The following is a 17,898-nucleotide window of genomic DNA, read 5'->3' on the forward strand; positions in this document are numbered from 1 at the left end:
CAGCAGGCGCTCCCGGGCTTGAATTAAGACCTTGAAATAAAAGGTATAGGTCAGAAAATCAAACTGAATATGTCTTCAAAGAACGGTATTTCTTATCAAGGAAATAACTCCATTCAAAGTGTGTGTGTGTGTGTGTGTGTGTGTGTGTGTGTGTGTGTGTGTGTGTGTGTGTGTGTGTGTGTGTGTGTGTGTGTGTGTGTGTGTGTGTGTGTGTGTGTGTGTGTGTGTGTGTGTGTGGTGCAATATCAAGCAGGGGACTTCAAGGAAAAATGGAGACCTTTAAAAGTCAGTTTCTGCCGTCGCTATTTCTCTGACGCAGACTTTTATCTTGTATTCATTGAATCTGTAAACAGCATTCTCTACTCCTGCCACAAGTGTTCCTCTGATCTAGACTGAGATTGGGCTGCGTTTTGCTGCCGTCTCCTGCAACAAAGAGCAATACAGTACATGTGCCCTGGCACTGAAGCAACAACTGAATAAACACACAATGTGTCTTTCCCATCCTGTGCTGCAACTTTCTTGTCATTTCCCCTTTCCTGTTTCCCCTTGGTTTTATTTATTTTTTAAATCCACCTCTTTTCCCCCCTTTGGCCTCATCAGGGCCCTGTGTTCTACACATGAGGCCAGACTTCAGTTGGGATTTTAATTGGCCCTCCACAATCAACAGCAGAGCTCCTCAAGGATGTGTTCGCTCCTCAGCCAGGCTACACTCAAGGACCAGTGCTGGGTTTTGAAGTGGCCTCACGCAGAGTTTTGGAAACCACTCTGAGAGCGCAGACTTTGAAAAATAGATAAGAGCCACAGGGTATAGGGTTTTATGTATCTTATATCCATGTAGTGTTGCACCATATCTATCTATAGCAGGAAAATTACTTTTTGACTTGTGCGTGATGCTTCATATACACATGATCTGTGTGTGTGTGTATGTGTGTGTGTGTGTGTGTGTGTGTGTGTGTGTGTGTGTGTGTGTGTGTGTGTGTGTGTGTGTGTGTGTGTGTGTGTGTGTGTGTGTGTGTGTGTGTGTGTGTGTGTGTGTGTGTGTGTGTGTGTACATAGAGGGCTGGACCAGTGATAGCAGTGAGTTTGATAGGGAATTGATCTCTAGGGAGTGATCTCCGAAGTGAGGGAGATAATTCTTGATGTTAGTGAGTGTGTGTGTGTGTGTGTGTGTGTGTATGTGTTTATGGTGCTGCTGCTGCTGCTGTTGTTGTTTGTGAAGATGCACATCTCTGGTCTTAGTGGGAGACTCACCTGGGGCCTCGATAAGCTGTTTGTAGATTCCCAGGAACGCAGACTCTGCCTCCTTACTGCGCTTGTTCAGAGCAACCACCTGCAGGGGAGAAGATGCCATTAGGGTAAACATGGACTGATACTGTTCTGACATGTGTCTGGCTCGCGATGCACAGAAAATTTATATGTCATGTTAAACAGGGCTGCCTCTGCACGGAGCAGAGAGCTTTACATTGCCTGCAATAAATAAATAGCAAGGAGAGCAAAGGTCAGCCTCGCAGCATCCAGCCAATAAATCGAACAAACAATCCCGCTCAGGGGCGGTGCTTCAAATATACACCACAAAACAACAATGAAGGGAAGGTTTTTAGCTTGTAATAACTCCCCCCCAAAAAATCACAAAGTGGTGAATTTCTTGAAAGATGATGTGCTTATTAAACTAAACCAAACTTTAGAACTCAGCACACAGGAGCAACGATGCATGAAAAAAGCCATACACCCACAGGGAGAACATGCAATCTGCACACAGTGTTACTCACTGTCCAACCGGACTTTTCTCTCATTTGTCTGCAAGCCCAGTGAAAGCGACACTCTCAGATGTGAGACCATCACCTACCAGAATAAAAAATCCCTCTGACACTGAACGATTGAAGTGACGACAAAGTGCGTTTTAAAGCTTGAAAAAATGTAAATAAGCAGTAAAAAGATTTTACTTCAAGATATATTTTCCTCAATGAAATATTTTCTTAAAGCAAGAACATGCAGCAGCTTAAAAACATGAAAACATGTTTGACCATTCAACAAAGTTACGGTTTTACCTTCATCACCAAGACAACTTCAACATTTAATATATTTGGCAGTTTTTCAATGTTATTGTGTGTTTTTTATCATACTGAGAAGCGTATGTTACAAATGTTTGACACGCTTTACACAGAGGTAATTATTTTATGTGATTGGAGCCCGGTGATGTCAATATTTATGGGCATGAAGCTGCGTATTTCTCAGCTTTCTGAATGTCATAAGCAGTCTATGAGTTGTGGTTATGAGAAATATACACGTCAAAACCAATCAAGAGAGACAGAAAAGGAATATAAGGGTTAAAAAGATAAATATTTAGAAGACTCTCACTTATCGAGATATTTAAAGTCTAAAATTGACTCCCTGTATCTCAGATAAATGTTAGTCAGTAACCAAAATTCAGTGCAACAGGATATTTTCACTAGAAATTAGGCAAACGCACTTGGTATTTGCGTTTGAGTTCCCTGAGAGTTTGATCTAACAAAATATCATGTCAGACTCAATAAGAGACACAATCACTAAACATGTAAGACTCCAGCGAGGAACGAGGACTTGTTTCAGACTCTGTACTTTCAGAATCAAAGTGATTTTCACTCATTAAATTCTTCAGCAAAAACACACTGTTTTCACTTGACTTTGGTGTGTTTTATGTGGTGTTTTGTTTGGCAGTGTGCACATGCATATGTGGGGAAATACTGTGCAGGTTACTGCCAGAATCCAAGGTTAAGTTTGCACTGTACATTGCAGGGCAGGTAGAGAAAGACGGTGTAAACTATACCGATGTCCTCCCTGTTTGACTGCCAAGCTGCTGCATGTTGCGAGGTGACATTTGGCCTGTTAAATGTGTGTGTGTGTGTGTGTGTGTGTGTGTGTGTGTGTGTGTGTGTGTGTGTGTGTGTGTGTGTGTGTGTGTGTGTGTGTGTGTGTGTGTGTGTGTGTGCTCGAGGAGGCTCGCCAGTGGCCTCCATCACCAGCAGCACTCAGCACCTGCTATCCTCTGCTCGGCGGGTGATGCAAACCAATTAACGATTCATTAGGAGGGACAAAGAAAGCGAATTAGCCGCCACCTGGCCCCATGGAGAGGGCACCTGCACTAGTGGGTATGTGGGTTACCCTGCTCCGAGCTCCCGCTAAGACCTCGGGCCTGTTTGTAAGTCAGAGGACACGCCGCGGGCTGCTACTCGATGTCCTCCGCTCGGCGAAGGTAAATCAGATCAGGCTCGTCCAAATGACCCCTCACTCCAAGAGCAGCCGGAATTAAAATTATTGTCATCTATTGTCTATGTCGTATCTGTCACTGTTGATTACAGCCTCCGTCAGAGCGGCTCAATGGACTCCACAGCAGAGGGTCAAGTATGGCTGTGCCGGGGCTGCTCCTCCATCGGCATGGCCGACATTAATTTCACAAAGGCTGAAAACACTTATGAGAATGGTGGCGGTGTGTTGGGGCTGTTAGTGGGGTTATAAATAAGGTGTGTGAAACACAGCAAGGGGATGGAGAGCCTTTGATTTACTGGAAATGGCTGGTGTCTTCCCCAGGGAGGTATAGCGACAGCATCATGTTTAAAGAAATATCATAAAGATCAAGCAAATCCCCCTCCTCCCCCCTTACCCCCCCATCACTCCCACTTGGAGCAGCTCAGAGGAGTTCATGGAAAATGGAAAAGGCTGGAGCCCAATCAATACAGATGCAATAGTCTGCAGCTCTCAGCCAACTCCCTGCTACACTATGCTGTTATTTCACTCAGCTATACCCCAATTTAACCCTCGCTCTTCCATCTGCCCCCAATGCCCCCCCAGGACCTGACACAAACGCTGGCACATGGGCTCACCAGTAATGAAAACACATGACACCGTAAACACCTTTCCCACCCTTATGTGCTCACCAACACCTGGCGTTGCCCCATCGAAGGAGTGCTTAATCCCTGTTGATGAGAGGCTGTTTATACATTAGCTCCGAGCAGAGCTTGTTTTCAGCCAGTAACAAACATCGACTCTTCATTTTGACGATGAGCAAAACCACCGGCGGCACTCGGGACACCAAGACAAACTATTACCAACATGAGCTCACAACCTGAACTCCACGGCCACGATAGGGCGGGCGGCTAAACCACCGCTAGTCATCAACTTTTCCTTGACAATTTGCTGGCTGGCCTGCGTTTCGCCCTGAAGGATATACATCAAGCGAGGCCCCCGAGTGCATATGTAAAAATCTGTAGGGATCCCACCAAGGCAACAACCAAGGGCTCCATCTTCCAGAGACGTGCAGGGGGTCTCTTGGCCCTCCATCATCCTTTAACAAGAGAACACGGAGATTACCTTCACAATCACACCATTAACCTGCCTACAGACGCCAGCAGAGACATCAATCACACGCCTGTCTGATGCTTTCCCACGTTGAAGCCCGCTCTGCGTATATACCCTGCCCCCTCCCCTAACTCGCCCTTGTGATCATCAAAGCACTGTGAGTTGTCGTGCATAATATGGGATGATCACAGAGTCATCTTCATGTCTGTGGACATCCATATCTAACTCAGCATGTGAAAGTTTGGAGCCTCACAAAGGCAGAGAGGATTAAGAAGTGAGAGCTCCAGGAAGGACTACAGCAAGTACACCTCTTCTACTTCTGCTCCTCCCCTTCCTCCCCCTCCTCCCATTCCTCCTCTTCCTCCGGCTACAAGGTATTGCTCCAACCACGACTCCGGCTCACAGCAAATTCTTTGTTTTCACCCATTTTGTGATAAAGGATACGACTACCGAGGGAATGGGCTTGGCCGCAGGTTGATTTTACAAGCAGGAGTAAAGCCCGGGGCAGAACAGCAAGAGAGAGACAAAGGAAACCTGTTAGCACTCCTCCATAACTCTTCACGCAGCAACAGAGTGGGCAGAGCACAGCCTTTGGGACACGGCTGCTGGGAAATACTTACTGATAAGCCTTTGAGAATGCTTACAGTACCTACTAGTGAGCCTCTGTTTGAGAGAGAGAGAGTAAGAGAGAGAGAGAGAGAGAGAGAGTAAGAGAGAGAGAGAGAGAGAGAGAGAGAGAGAGAGAGAGAGAGAGAGAGAGAGAGAGCAAGCATGTGTTGAGAAGATACACATAAATGAAGGAGGGGAGAACAGACCCAGAATGAAGAAGAGGAGGCAGAGTGAAGGCTACCGAGCGACGTGCAGAGGGAGACGGAGGGACAACAGAAAAGAGAGGTTCCCATAATGAGCGCAATTAGCAATTATGCAGTCATCAATTACAATTATCACAACTGGTGATTATGCAATTATCACTGTAAATCATCGTTTTCCCCCTCTGCCTTACCAGTTTGCCACCCCCTGTGATTTGGTTGTTTGAGAATGGGTTGTGATGATGCAGGTGATTAGCGTGTGCGACAATGACGGGGGTGTTGGGTGGGTGGCAAGGAAGATCTTGGAGTGTGTTTGAGTGTGTGATTGTGTGCAGAAATGTGTGAATGCTCAAAGCAAGTCTGCATATGCATCTGTGCCACAGTGTATGTGATTTATTTTTTGATTTCCTTCCTGCGTGTGTTTGTGTGTGTGTGTGCACGCGGGGTTCACAGATACCTCCATCTCAAGGTGAATATGGTCGGTGCTGTGGGTGGTTTGGGGACAGCAAATGTATGATTCCACAGTCCCTGAGGCCTCTAAATTACCTGTCATCTTCCCCATGATGCAAAGGTCAGTGCACAATCATAGGGAGTCCATCCTACTGTGCTGCTCACCGAGCGCCAGTCCAGCCCACAGGCTGACAGGATGTCACAACAACCCTGGTCCCGCTCCATGCTTATTAGAACTAAACAGTGGGAAGCCCACTACCACCACAACACCACTTGTCACAGGACCTTCCAGAAGGATCCGCTGGATATTTGACAAATTTGGAGTCCTTGCAGTTAAAATAAGTGGTGAGAAAATTAAGGTAAAGCTTGGGCACCGGTTTGCACCTGAGCTGTGCGTTAACCCTTTATGTGCGATTCATTGAAAATATTTGGAAATGGAGACTTTCAACACTTTGTGTTGTTTATATGAATTACAAATGTGTGGAAGGTGTAAACGACCAAGGTGACATTGTAGTTTACAATATATAGTTAATAATGCCAAAAATAGGTCAAAAAAACAATTCCTGGATGTCTTCCGAAAGCTTTCTCGATCATGTTGCTTCATCCAAATTAATACATGCTACTAGTGTCCTGCAAAGTGTTTTCATAACAAATGAGGTGTGTGTTTTTTAAAAATGGTATTAGCTTACTGGTTAGTTTGAAAGAAACCATAAACAATGAAAGTAGAACAAAAGAAAAAAATAATTCCATTTATCTTTGTGTTTAACTATCTCCACGGTTAGAAAACACCAATGTAAAAATATTTTTACTACAGTAGTGCAGTAGGTTTTATAGTATAGTCTCTATATTTATGTCTATGGTGATTTTTTTGTACATTTACTTTCTTCATTTGGACACAAATAGTGATCCCAATCACAAACTATCCTCTTACTTGTTCTAACCACAATGAGTATTATTAGTTGGTAAAAAAGTCAACCAGGAGAAAGTTTTGAGCCAAGTGAGCGTTGTTACAGTTTGTTATGGACAGAAAAGCATGAACAGAAATCTCCATTAAGTTCCTGTGTTACAGAAAAAAAAACATTGATTTAAATTGAGGGAAAACCTGTGTTGTAGTTGGTGCCTTGCAGCAGGAATGTTCCTCGTTGAAAACCTTTCTTTCTCCTTTTTAATTTAAATTAGGTAAATGGAGTTTATCAGTGTTTAAGTCTGTATTTACTCTAGTACCTGCACTTCTATGTAAGAAGAGAATGTGTCCACTGGAGTTTTCCATTGTTTTATTTTTGGTTTCTAAATATTGTCCTATATTGCAGAGATCTTCTCCCTCCCGAGTTCCTTCAGAACGCTTTTTAAAATGCAATTAATGATGTTTATCCTCTTCTACAGCAATTTCTTGGGTAAAATTAGAAGATTCAAGTGCCGCCGCAACTCATAGTGGCTTTAAATCGGAGTACCTCTCGAAACGCTCTCAGCAGAGCAATTATTTTAATCAACAATCATTCGGTCACACATCCCCTTTGACAATATGTTAAATTAAACTTATAAACATTAGGAAATTGTTCAGAAAACGCCTCTGATTTGCATGAAAGACAAATAATTTCAGTTCCAAATACATTGAGTTTATAGACATATAAGATAAAAAACAAAAAAACAAAAATGAAGGTAAACTGATCTCAGTCAGACCAACACACATGTTCATTTTTATTTTATTCATCTGACTTCTATACTGCTTAATCCCACTCAAGGTTTCTATTTTCTTTATGGCTCTAATGTAACCATGTACATGTATAACCTGTATAACAAATCACTGTTATGATATGTAATTGCATTACAATTACTGACACTGACGTTAATAGCCTTAAACGATGAACAGACTTGATTTTACCATTTCAGTAGTGTCAACATGCTTCATGGGAGAAGTCACATTCACTCACGCCATCAGCCTGGGTGATGGCCACCATACAAAGTGTTCACACACTACATGGAGAAATTTGACTTTAAAGATCTTAGTCCTTCAAGTTTCATGTGAAAAGGCATAGTTTGGAAACAATGTCTGTTACCACGGAAACGGAAGAAATACTGAAAATGACGTAATCAGCCCGCCAGGCCAAGTGTTGGTGCTGTTGGTTGGTTTTGTAATGACATATATATAGCTGGATCACTATTACGGTGACTGTCAACTATAAAACTTCCAAGTCCCAGGTGAATAAGGAGCAGGGGTCTCAAACTCAATGTACCCGGGGGCCACTGGAGGCAGAGTCTGGGTGAGGCTGGGCCGCTTCAGGGACTCCACAAAACAAGTTGTACAAAAAATCCTCAAATGTCATTATTAACAGTTTTAATGATTTCTTCTTAACATGAAGTGTCCTGAACATGAATGGCACATTGAATGTACGTATAAACAGCTCTTCTGAAAAAGGTTTCTCTTGCCTATGCATATTGGTCCCTCGAGTTGTGGAGTGCTAACTTTCAATAAATTCACATATTTGTGGAAGTCTACTTTGTAATATGTTGTTGGACATGAAATGATAACTGGTATGTTCATTAGAGAGAATTAAATAGCATTTTCAGAGTTTGTCATGGGATTCATGAGTAATAGAAACTTTTACTTTGACAATCCTCAAGAGCACCATAACAGGAAGAGACCCCACACAAAACCCTCTTCACTCCTGGTTGCCCACCCAAAAAAAATAAACTAAACTAAGCTAGATGAATTAACTAACATGAACAAAGCAACAAAAACACAACACAACACAATCATTACCAACGCTACAAACCTAATATAACCCCAATAATTACATCTAAAGCACGACGGACAGAAACTTCCATGATGCACTGCAGCGATCCGCTCTGCAATCACGGAGCAGTTTGGTTTGGTTTATTAGTTACGGGTGGGCAACCAGGAGTGAAGAGGGTTTTGTGGTGGAGTCTGGTCCTGCCATGGGTCACCTCCTAATAGCTCAATTCAACCGTACGCGTCGTGGAAAAGCTTTGTTATCAATCAAGCTCCTGCTGTTGTCTGTGGTCATTACCAAGTTGTTGACCACTTTGTTGCCAAACTATTAAAGTCCATGCACTTACATGCACAAATCAGCACAACGGTTTCTTCCACTTCGCGTGTTGGAGGTCCACTCCAATCAAGGACCGCAATAACGTTATACTTTCACAGGAAGGTGCAGGCCACAAAATATCGTCTTGCGGGCTGCAAATGGTCCGCGGGCCGTGAGTTTGAGACACCTGCTCTAGAGGAAACAATGTCCAGTTACTTGGGCAAAAAAAAGTAAGGCCATACGTGCAGCATTTTAGAAAAGTTCCATTTTACTGCATTTCCATGAGGACAGAGTCGGAGCATTTTTGAAAAGTTTCACCTTAGGGAGGTGTTTTCAAAAAGTTGCATTTTCAGTGATCCCGAGAACTGTTGTTGTGAAAATAGACAAAAAAAGCAACATAATTTTCCCGTTTACATTTAAAAACTTTGTGTAAATTAGGGATGTCCCGATCAGATCGGTAGATATCGGATCGGGGCTGATATTGGTGATTTGTGAGTGATCGGGATCGGCAAATCCAGCCAATCACCCGGCCGATCTAAAAAAAAAAAACAACCAAAAAAAACTTTTTCACGTCAGCTGCCGTAAAGCGAGCCCCGTTTGCGACCTGCCGTAAACTGCCGTTAGCAGCCTAAAGCCATTGAGAGGATAAAATGTCAGCAGTCTGGAGGTATTTTAAGTTTGACAACCAAACCAGTCCAGCGGCCAGTTGTACTATTTGCTTCACCACAGTCCCGAGAGGTGGAGCACCAGAGCTTCGTTTAACACAACTAATCTGATAAGACATCTAAAAAGTAAACATGCGGCGGAGTACGCTCAGCGAAGACGATCATCTGTGGAAAAAAAGATGACGTAATCGCCCCCCTCCTCCCCCCACCGCGGTCCGCAACGTCACCTAATAACCACAACAATCACGGACTACAAGCTCCGGTCGAGCTGCAGAAGCTAGAAGCAGGCGGAACCGGGCCATAGACCTATAAAACTAGAGTTATATAGAGTGGTTTATGTGCAGAAGTCTACTTCAAAATTTCTATGTGGTCTGTCTTCTTCTGCGTTTCTGTTGTGTTTGGTGAGTCACAGCGCCCCTAAAGGCAATTGGGAATTAGGTTCTTCTGATTGGTTTTACTGAATACTGTTTATGTTGTAGTTTTTTCTAGTTCATGTGTTAGTCAAACTGATTCACTGGGTTTCATTTTTAATATATATATTTATTTATTTTTGCCATAAAATCCAGGTGAAGTTGTTTAACATAAATAAGAGATACAAGACTGCAGAGTGTAATTGGGTTTTTGTTGTTCTGACTGAATAAAGTTTAAATAAGTTCTTAAGTCATTCTGAGAAGAATTTTGATTCAATAAGTGAGTTTTACAATAATTTCTAGCTAAACAAAGCATCTGCCAGTAGCGCTTTCAGCTTCAGACATCTTAGTTGCTCCAATAATAGACTATTGAGTATATTTACAATAGCAATGTAAGTATCGGATCGGGAAAGTATCGGTATCGGCCGATACTCATTTCTGAAAAGTGTGATCGGGACATCCATAGAGCCTCAAATTTGTGCAGAAAATGTGTAAATTGAAGATGCTTTTCAGGGCAGCTGAGGCTCTACCAACTGAGGCTCAGCGGCCCTGAAAAAATTTAATAAAATAGCATAACCAGACTATATTCTTCAATTTTCTCCATAAGCGGTGGAACCAACTTGTATTTGTATTTCAAACCTGCACAACAATCGCTTGGCCTCAGACTTCAGTCAGGAGACAAAAATGTCAGAGTGGTTTACAGCACAAATGAGTATTACTGAGAATCACTTGAGCAAACACACACAATGTGGTGGTTTAGTCTTAACCAAGCAGGCGGCTCAGCCTGAGCGTGGCCACATTTTTTCTGTATGGTGCTCTCTTTTTTTATGCTGGTGTTCAACGGTTACGGTATTTCACTTCATGTGAAATTCACTTCATGTGAAATTCACTTCATGTGAAATTTCACTTAACAGCAGAAAAGAAACAGACCTGTCAGAGCCGTCAGAAAAGAAAAAAATAGCTTTAGGAATACAGAAATAAAAGGCTCATATTATACAAAATTCACTTTCTTATAGTTTTCCAACAGTAATAATTGTCCCCATACCTGGACTGACGTCCCAGAAGTGAAGAAAGTCTGTCCTCTCTCTCCCCGGCTTGTTTCAGTTTTTAAAAAGTGTGTTGCTCCAACCAGCCAATCAGAAATCAAACGCTATATAGTGTCATCAGGGGTTTAGCCAATCACAATCAAGGTAGATCCGTCCTTTGACTCCTCTCACAATTAGGCAGCTCTGCTCTGGCCAGTCCAGCTCACACAGACACAGCAGATTCTGAATGTAGCTCTTATGATCCAATATTCAAATGGAGGAAAATCAAGGAAAAGCTGGATTTGGGGAAATAACCTTTGAATATAACATGTTTGGATGAACGAGACCCATGTAAAAATGTTGAGGAGAAAATATGTTAGGATTTAATAGATAAAAAATTATAATAAATAAGATGTGTATATGAAAAATAATATTTTTTTTCATGTTATGTATGATGACTTAGAAAGCTGCTTGAAGTTTGGGAATGTACGTTATTGTCATTACAATGCTTAAGTGAATATCACCCAACATTTTTGTTGTAGAGTTAAGTATCTTCTGCACAACAGCAAAGAGAAGCTTGCATGTTTTCCATAGGTCTCTTCAAACTTTAAGAATTTAAACAGATCTGCACTACTCTGAAAGTGCAACATTTTATGGATCGTTTCAACAAAAACAATGCGAGAAGGAAACCTGCAATCCGTCTGCTTCTTTTATGGGCTCTATATGTTAAAGGGAAAAAAATAGCAAATGCAAAACTATAATTTTCTCCTCTGAAGAAGATTTTCAGAGAAAAAGATGTTTTTTTTTAGCTGAGCCGCCCAGTACTTGTGCAGATGTCACTGCTGGCGTTTTGTTTTGCTTTGAGTGTCGGTTCACAGGGGAGGCAGGAGCACAGAGATGAGTTGGTGAGGACTGACTGATGAGTGGGTGGAGGAGAGGGACAGAGGTAAACACTACTGCAATAGTCTGGATGGTGAAAGACCCATGCACACCCATACATGCACGCCAACGTACACACACTTCACAGTTAGAGGCATGCACACATACACACACATACACATACACACACACATACACACACACACACACACGCACGCACGCACGCACGCACGCACACACACAGCATACCGTTCTCACGCAGACGCATGCTGCACACGGATTGTGTTTGCGGGCAGATTTAATCATGGTGACACCCATCTCGGAGCGGTGGTGGCAGCACGGCGGTGGCTGCGGCCGTCTTTGGATGCCCAGTGAGATGAGCAGTCAGAGCACTGACACATCTCGTCGCCACGTCAATTCCAATCAGCAGTGCCTGTCAGTCAGAGCGCACGGCTCTGAACGGCCCGCCACCGCCATCGCAGCACAGCCCCTGCAGAGCTGCTGTCTCAGCCAAATAAATGGCCGAAGCTGACCACACCAATATTCCTTTGGACCACTTATCCGCAGTTCACATGAATATCTAGTGCTGTGACACAGGGACAAATTCAAAGTGAAAATACAGCTGGATTCATGGCTGCATGGAAACCTTTGCAGAGAGTCACACCTGTTTGTAAATGCTTCAAGGAATAGAAGAAAAAAATGCCATATTTAGTGTTGGACACTAATAATCTGCAGAAAATACATTTAAGATTCCTATTTAAAGGTGTTGTGAGACAGAGGCTGCATTTGAAGCTTGCCTATACTTGTAATTTCCATGTCTGCCTGCTCCAAAAACATCTAAAAACATCCAGGAATGTGTGGCGCTCCATGACCAGGAGTGTCCAGCTCTGATTAAGGCTGGTGACTTGAACCTTTTAGGATTCTGGAGTTCAGGACGTGACATTAGAAAGTGATCCTCAAGAGTGGAAGCCTTCCCCTCGCCACCCTGTCGAGCCCCTCTTTACATCTTGTGTGGGTGGGTGGTGTGTCAGCTGAGAGGTCGTGACTTCAGTAGGTTACCGATTAGCCGAAGATGCAGCAAAGGCCAGCATGAGGTCCTTCGCTGGTCTTTGTTTTTGTGAAGCTGGAGAATCAGACTGAAGAACCTGACTTGGCAGCATATTCCAAGCACCACAACATGGTATATGCTATTATAACCAGTGTTGCCAGAGTTACCTTAAAAACGTAATCTGATTACTGATTACTAGTTAAAAACATTTTAAAAGTAACTTAGTTACTTTACTGATTACTTGTTTATAAAAGTAACTAAGTTAGAATACAAGTAACTTTTATTTACTTTCATCAGCTGCCGACAACACCCCCCACCATCTCAACATAAAAAAGAAAACCGGTTTTGCTAAAAACTCAGAGAAAAGGGGCGGGGCTTCCTGTCAATATATCTTTTTACTTAGTAAAATGACAAAAATAGTGTAACATCTCTGCAGTTGTGTTCTTGTTGCAATGATGTGGTTTTGTGATTATGTTTGTTAGTTCCAATTCTTTTGAATGCACCATTAGCTGGTGTGTGATTGGCTGAGAGTGGAGAAAGGGGCGGGTCAGGTGAGCGCGCAGACACACTGCATGTGTCCATTTGGAGGAGAATGGAGGAGAGGCCGGTTCTGTTTAATAATAAAGCGGCTTTGCAGACAAGAAACATGTCCTGCTGGACGTTACAACAGTAACAGTGACTTGGAGAAGTAACTTTAACTGATTACTGGTTTGGAAATAGTAATGCGTGACATTACTTGTTACTGAAAAAAGTAGGTCATAGGTCTTATGAGAGTAACGCGTTACCGGCATCACTGATTATAGCAAGCACGTATGAGCATGATTGTGGTGTTCTCTGCTATTTTTTTTTATAGAGACATGCAAGCTAATGCGAGCTGTTTGCCAAAAATACCCAGATGTCGCTCTGGTTCCCCTCCTTGCAAAAACCTCCCATATGCATTGGATCACTCCATCTTTACCACTGTGTTCTGAGTGCAAAGTGCTGGCATAATATTCGTCATAGGCTTAATGATGAATTTGTAAATTATGACCACTAACTGATAGTTACTGCAGATCCACTTTTAAAACAACTAAAATATAAAGAACTAACATCTGGAGTAATTTATTGTGACCAGAAAACCTAAATCTAAATTCCCTGCAGTCATTGAAACAGCACAACAACCTCTCATTTGAATGTTTGGAAAAGTTTACAGTAACAACTGCTGACTGTGTGTTATCACGATGGATTCTCGTCGGATCTCCCTGCAATCAATCATTTCTATCACTGTCAAGTTATTGTTAAGATTCTAAAAGTGTTAAGCATGATAAATCAATTGAGAAGCTTTTGTTAGAGACATTAAACTCGTGTCACTGAAGTTTGCCAAGTGTTAGCTTTTAACATAAAGGTGATAGTGAGGATTATCCCACTCAATACAATCTTCAGTATTTACATTTATATATTTACAACGAAGCCCAAAAAGCAACAGAAATCTTTCTTTGTGTCACAGGAACTGAAATTCTTACATGTTTGCATGTAGACGTACCTCTCCACAGTGACACTACTTGCATGGGTGATGGGAATAAAAAGAGTATGATCTTTTACAAGTACCTCGTGCAGTATCCGACTGCATACCCAATACTGGTATCGGTATCAAGTGCATCCCTACTTAGGACAGTGCTGCTGAACGTGAAGTCAGAGGAGATTCAAATTAACCATGAGGCAAATCTGAATGTATTATGATATTTCCTGATAATGTCAATGTCCAAAACAAGCTGCATGGACCCTTTAAAAGCCTTTTAGACCTGTAAAGATATGCTGTGGAACATGAGCAACAGATGTTGTGAGAAGCGAGACGGTTGAATGCATGAAACCACATGCATCAATGAGTTTTGGCAACCATTGACTCCGCCGTTGGTTCACCGCCTTTCCTTTCTTAGGGCACCTCAATAGATATTGACCACTGCAGACCAAGAAAACCCCACAAGAGATGCTCCGATCCAGTCATCTACTCATCTTTGCTCCAAATCCCCATGAGTATCCTTTTTTTTCCCACAACACAAACAGGTTGAATGATAGAGAAATGACCAGTGTTCTTTAACTTCATAATGTTATGGACAAGACCGTAACAGGAAACCAAAAATCTGAAATGTCGCCGCTTCATGAGAAGATGCAGGACTGTGAACATCTGCATCAGATTTCAGAGCTATCCATCTAACAGTTGAGGCGATAACTCACTCTGCACTGAAGTGAAGGACAGACTGACCCACACACTGCCGTCCCTACAGCCAGCATGGCTAGAAAGACACATCAAGATATATGATGTGAAGTTTCAACTGAATACGAGACAAGACGAAATGAGAGAGCGGAGTGCGCTGCTAATGACCCAGGCCAGGGGAGAGAGAGCTGATCTGTACAGATCAAGGTGGAGCTGACGTAATCCCAGCGGACGTGGCACACGGAGCCGCATGAGAGACAGAACATGGCACAACATTAAACCGAGATCAAAGGGCTTGCTGTCTCCAGCACGCAGCAGGTGCCTCCTGCGTCCCCCATCGCCATCAACAGGCGGCAGAACCACCGCACTACCCACCCTCTCCACAAAATTCAAAAGCACCATCCTCCTCGCTAACGCCTCAAAGTCACAGCAAAGTCAAATTCAAGAGCCGGTGAGACAAACGGAGGGAAGAAAACAAATCTTTTCTGAATGTCTTTGTAGTTCAAAAGACAGGAGTTGTCATTTTCTTTGAGCTCTCTCCTTCAAATGTTTCATGCAGCGAATGACCTAAACCTTGAGGAAAGTGTGTCTGCTGAAAATGTATCTATCATAACATGAGGGGAGGGAGCACGGGCATGCTGAGGCTAAGATGAAGGCCCCGGTTGATGTGCTGAACAGAAAGGGAGGGCTGTGGAAAAGTAGTAATGAGTACACCTGGATGAGATTTTAGTGCTGGGAGAACTGTTAAGAGGAGAGAAGAGAGGAGAAGTGTAGGTAAGGGCTAATTATAAAAATAAAGTGCCCCCATTATCCCAGCGCTGCACTGCCCTGGTGAACAAAGCTAGAGCAGATGGGGTGTCATGGGTAACTGTGCCAATGTGAGCCAAAGCCCTGGAGTGGACGGACCCTGATAGGCCGGTGGTGGAGCAGCGCTGGCAAGGGGGAGGCACAGCTGCATATCTCGCCCTCAGACACATGTTGACAGTGTTTCTCCAGCCCTGCCTACACTAGTCAAGGTGAGACAGCATGACACGAGGGGAGAGGGAGAGGGTGTGAGAGCGAGGGCGAGAGCGCTCCACCATGATGGATAGTGCTCTCTATCCACCTCTCCTCTCTCTCCCTCTTAGAAGGCTGGTGACTTTCCAGTGAGGCAATTATCATTGCGGAATGCATAATAGCCTAATTAATTACAGGTGTCAGCGCTGCCTTTGTTTCAGCATGGAGGAACATCATGCCAGAGCCGCATCCACTGAAAAAGAACGGGCCTGATGAACGAGCCTCGAACCGCAGCTTGAAGGAAGAGTGCCGCTGACGGAGTGACGTGGCGCGTCGATGACGTGAAGTCTGCCAAACAAGCCCACGCCTGAAGATGGATTGGAAACACATGGTGCAGAAATTACGTCCATTATTTGCTTGATAAATCTGCTGTTGTCGATCGTGGCGCTTGGAGGAAGTGCCCAGGTAGGCCCCGGGTAGGACGGCGCCGCAGTTAATTTGGTGGAGTACGGTGCAACACTATCAACAATCAAAGCGGGGGCTCCTCGTTCCACAGCCCTCCTGACAAACACGGCTTGTCATTTGTCCTGTCAGATTTGCCGATTTCATTCATTGTGGTGAGAAAGCTGGAAAAGAAGACAATCACCAGAGAGAGAGAGAGAAGGAGGACCTGCGGAGGGGAGACGTGAATGATGGGGTGACTAGAGAGGAGAGACAGCACGGCGATTTGTGTTAGTCTCCGTCTCCGCTAAACACAAGCACACTCTGCTGTAGAACTTAATAGAACGTCACATTTAGTGTGTTTGAGTGTGTGTGCGCACACCAACTGCACAGCTTGTGTGTGTTTCGATGGGGGGTCGTGGCGGTAGGCTGATAATCCCTCCACGCCCCCAGGCAGTGGGGGCTCATTGTAGAGTACATTGAGTCTAATAGGAGCGGGCGCTGCAGTTGTATGCAGCCCTTTCTGCTCCCACTGTGAGAAGAGTTTTACATAATTAATGACTGTTGATGTTTCCCAGGTAGTCGCCCGGCAAATTCACTCCAGACTCGGCTGCCACCGTCGTTGGTTCCACAGAGAATGAGCGACACTTGAACAGACAGCTTACATTACAGGCATAAATAAGGCAATTTTGTACAGTGTCTTCAGACATTACTGCGAGGGGGGTTCAGGGCCAATGATTCGACTTGCTTCAGAGAAAAGCTCAGAAAAGAGCTTTTCTATGTCTCAGAGCCTACAGAGAATTTGCGCTTGATGCGAGTAAAACTGCTTCCTTTAGTATTTTTATAATTCTGTATTCTGGTAGAGACACGCAGATGAAGAGGTGCCTTTTCAAGATAACAGTTGACGGCTCCAGACGGATGATCATTCGTGTCTGCATGAATCAGTGTAATCTGGATGTCGATCTTAATACATGTGTGAGCCTGGTGGTCTGGAGGGGTTGAATGGGAGGGTGGGGGGGTTATACACTCCAGACCTCTGAGGCCTTAAGGCCTTTTGCACATATTGCTGGGAGGCAGTCCACATTTATTCTGGAGCATGTTAAATTAAAAATTTAAACACGACACAGAGGGAAGGCTATTTTTTACTGCTCTCAGCCCACTCCTCATTATTAATTTGTAATAACCTTTAAGGCTTTTTGATGTCATACATATTTTACAGAGAGATATCACTCCCAGCTAGACTGGAGAGGGCCTGTCAATGACAGATCACCACAGTGCCACTGAAATGAGGCTTTGTCTGCTATAATTAGGACCAGGTGAGGGTTATAGGAGAACTTTGGACTCAGTGTGTGAATGAGTCCCAACACCAACTCCTAGACTCCAAAAGACTGAGCAGATGTTTTATGAGTTTATCAGCTGTGTAACATGGATTTCATCAAGTTGTGTACAAATGTAGGTTTGACTGCACAAAGTCAATCAAAAGAGAAAACTGCTATAAAGTACTTCAATATGCAAGAGCAACAGCATGATGGTGTACATCAGCAGTTCCCATCACTCTGGAAACACCAACATTTCCAGGGACCCGCACTCGGACATACT

The 17,898-nt window shown here is 43.6% G+C and overlaps 1 protein-coding gene across 1 annotated transcript in view; it reads right to left on the reverse strand.

The window, feature by feature from the left end:
• The window catches only part of cux2b (cut-like homeobox 2b), a gene marked incomplete at its 3' end in the record, with an annotated part of 142,688 nt that overhangs the window by 40,153 nt on the left and 84,637 nt on the right, over positions 1–17,898 (reverse strand). Inside the window, exon 4 of the mRNA XM_080467499.1 lies at positions 1,252–1,330. Within this exon, the coding sequence (XP_080323625.1) occupies positions 1,252–1,330 (79 nt within the window). The remainder of the gene's footprint in view (positions 1–1,251; positions 1,331–17,898) is intronic.

This window comes from Lipophrys pholis (genome assembly GCF_963383615.2).
Source record: "Lipophrys pholis genome assembly, chromosome: 7".
NCBI classification, from domain to species: Eukaryota; Metazoa; Chordata; class Actinopteri; order Blenniiformes; family Blenniidae; genus Lipophrys; species Lipophrys pholis.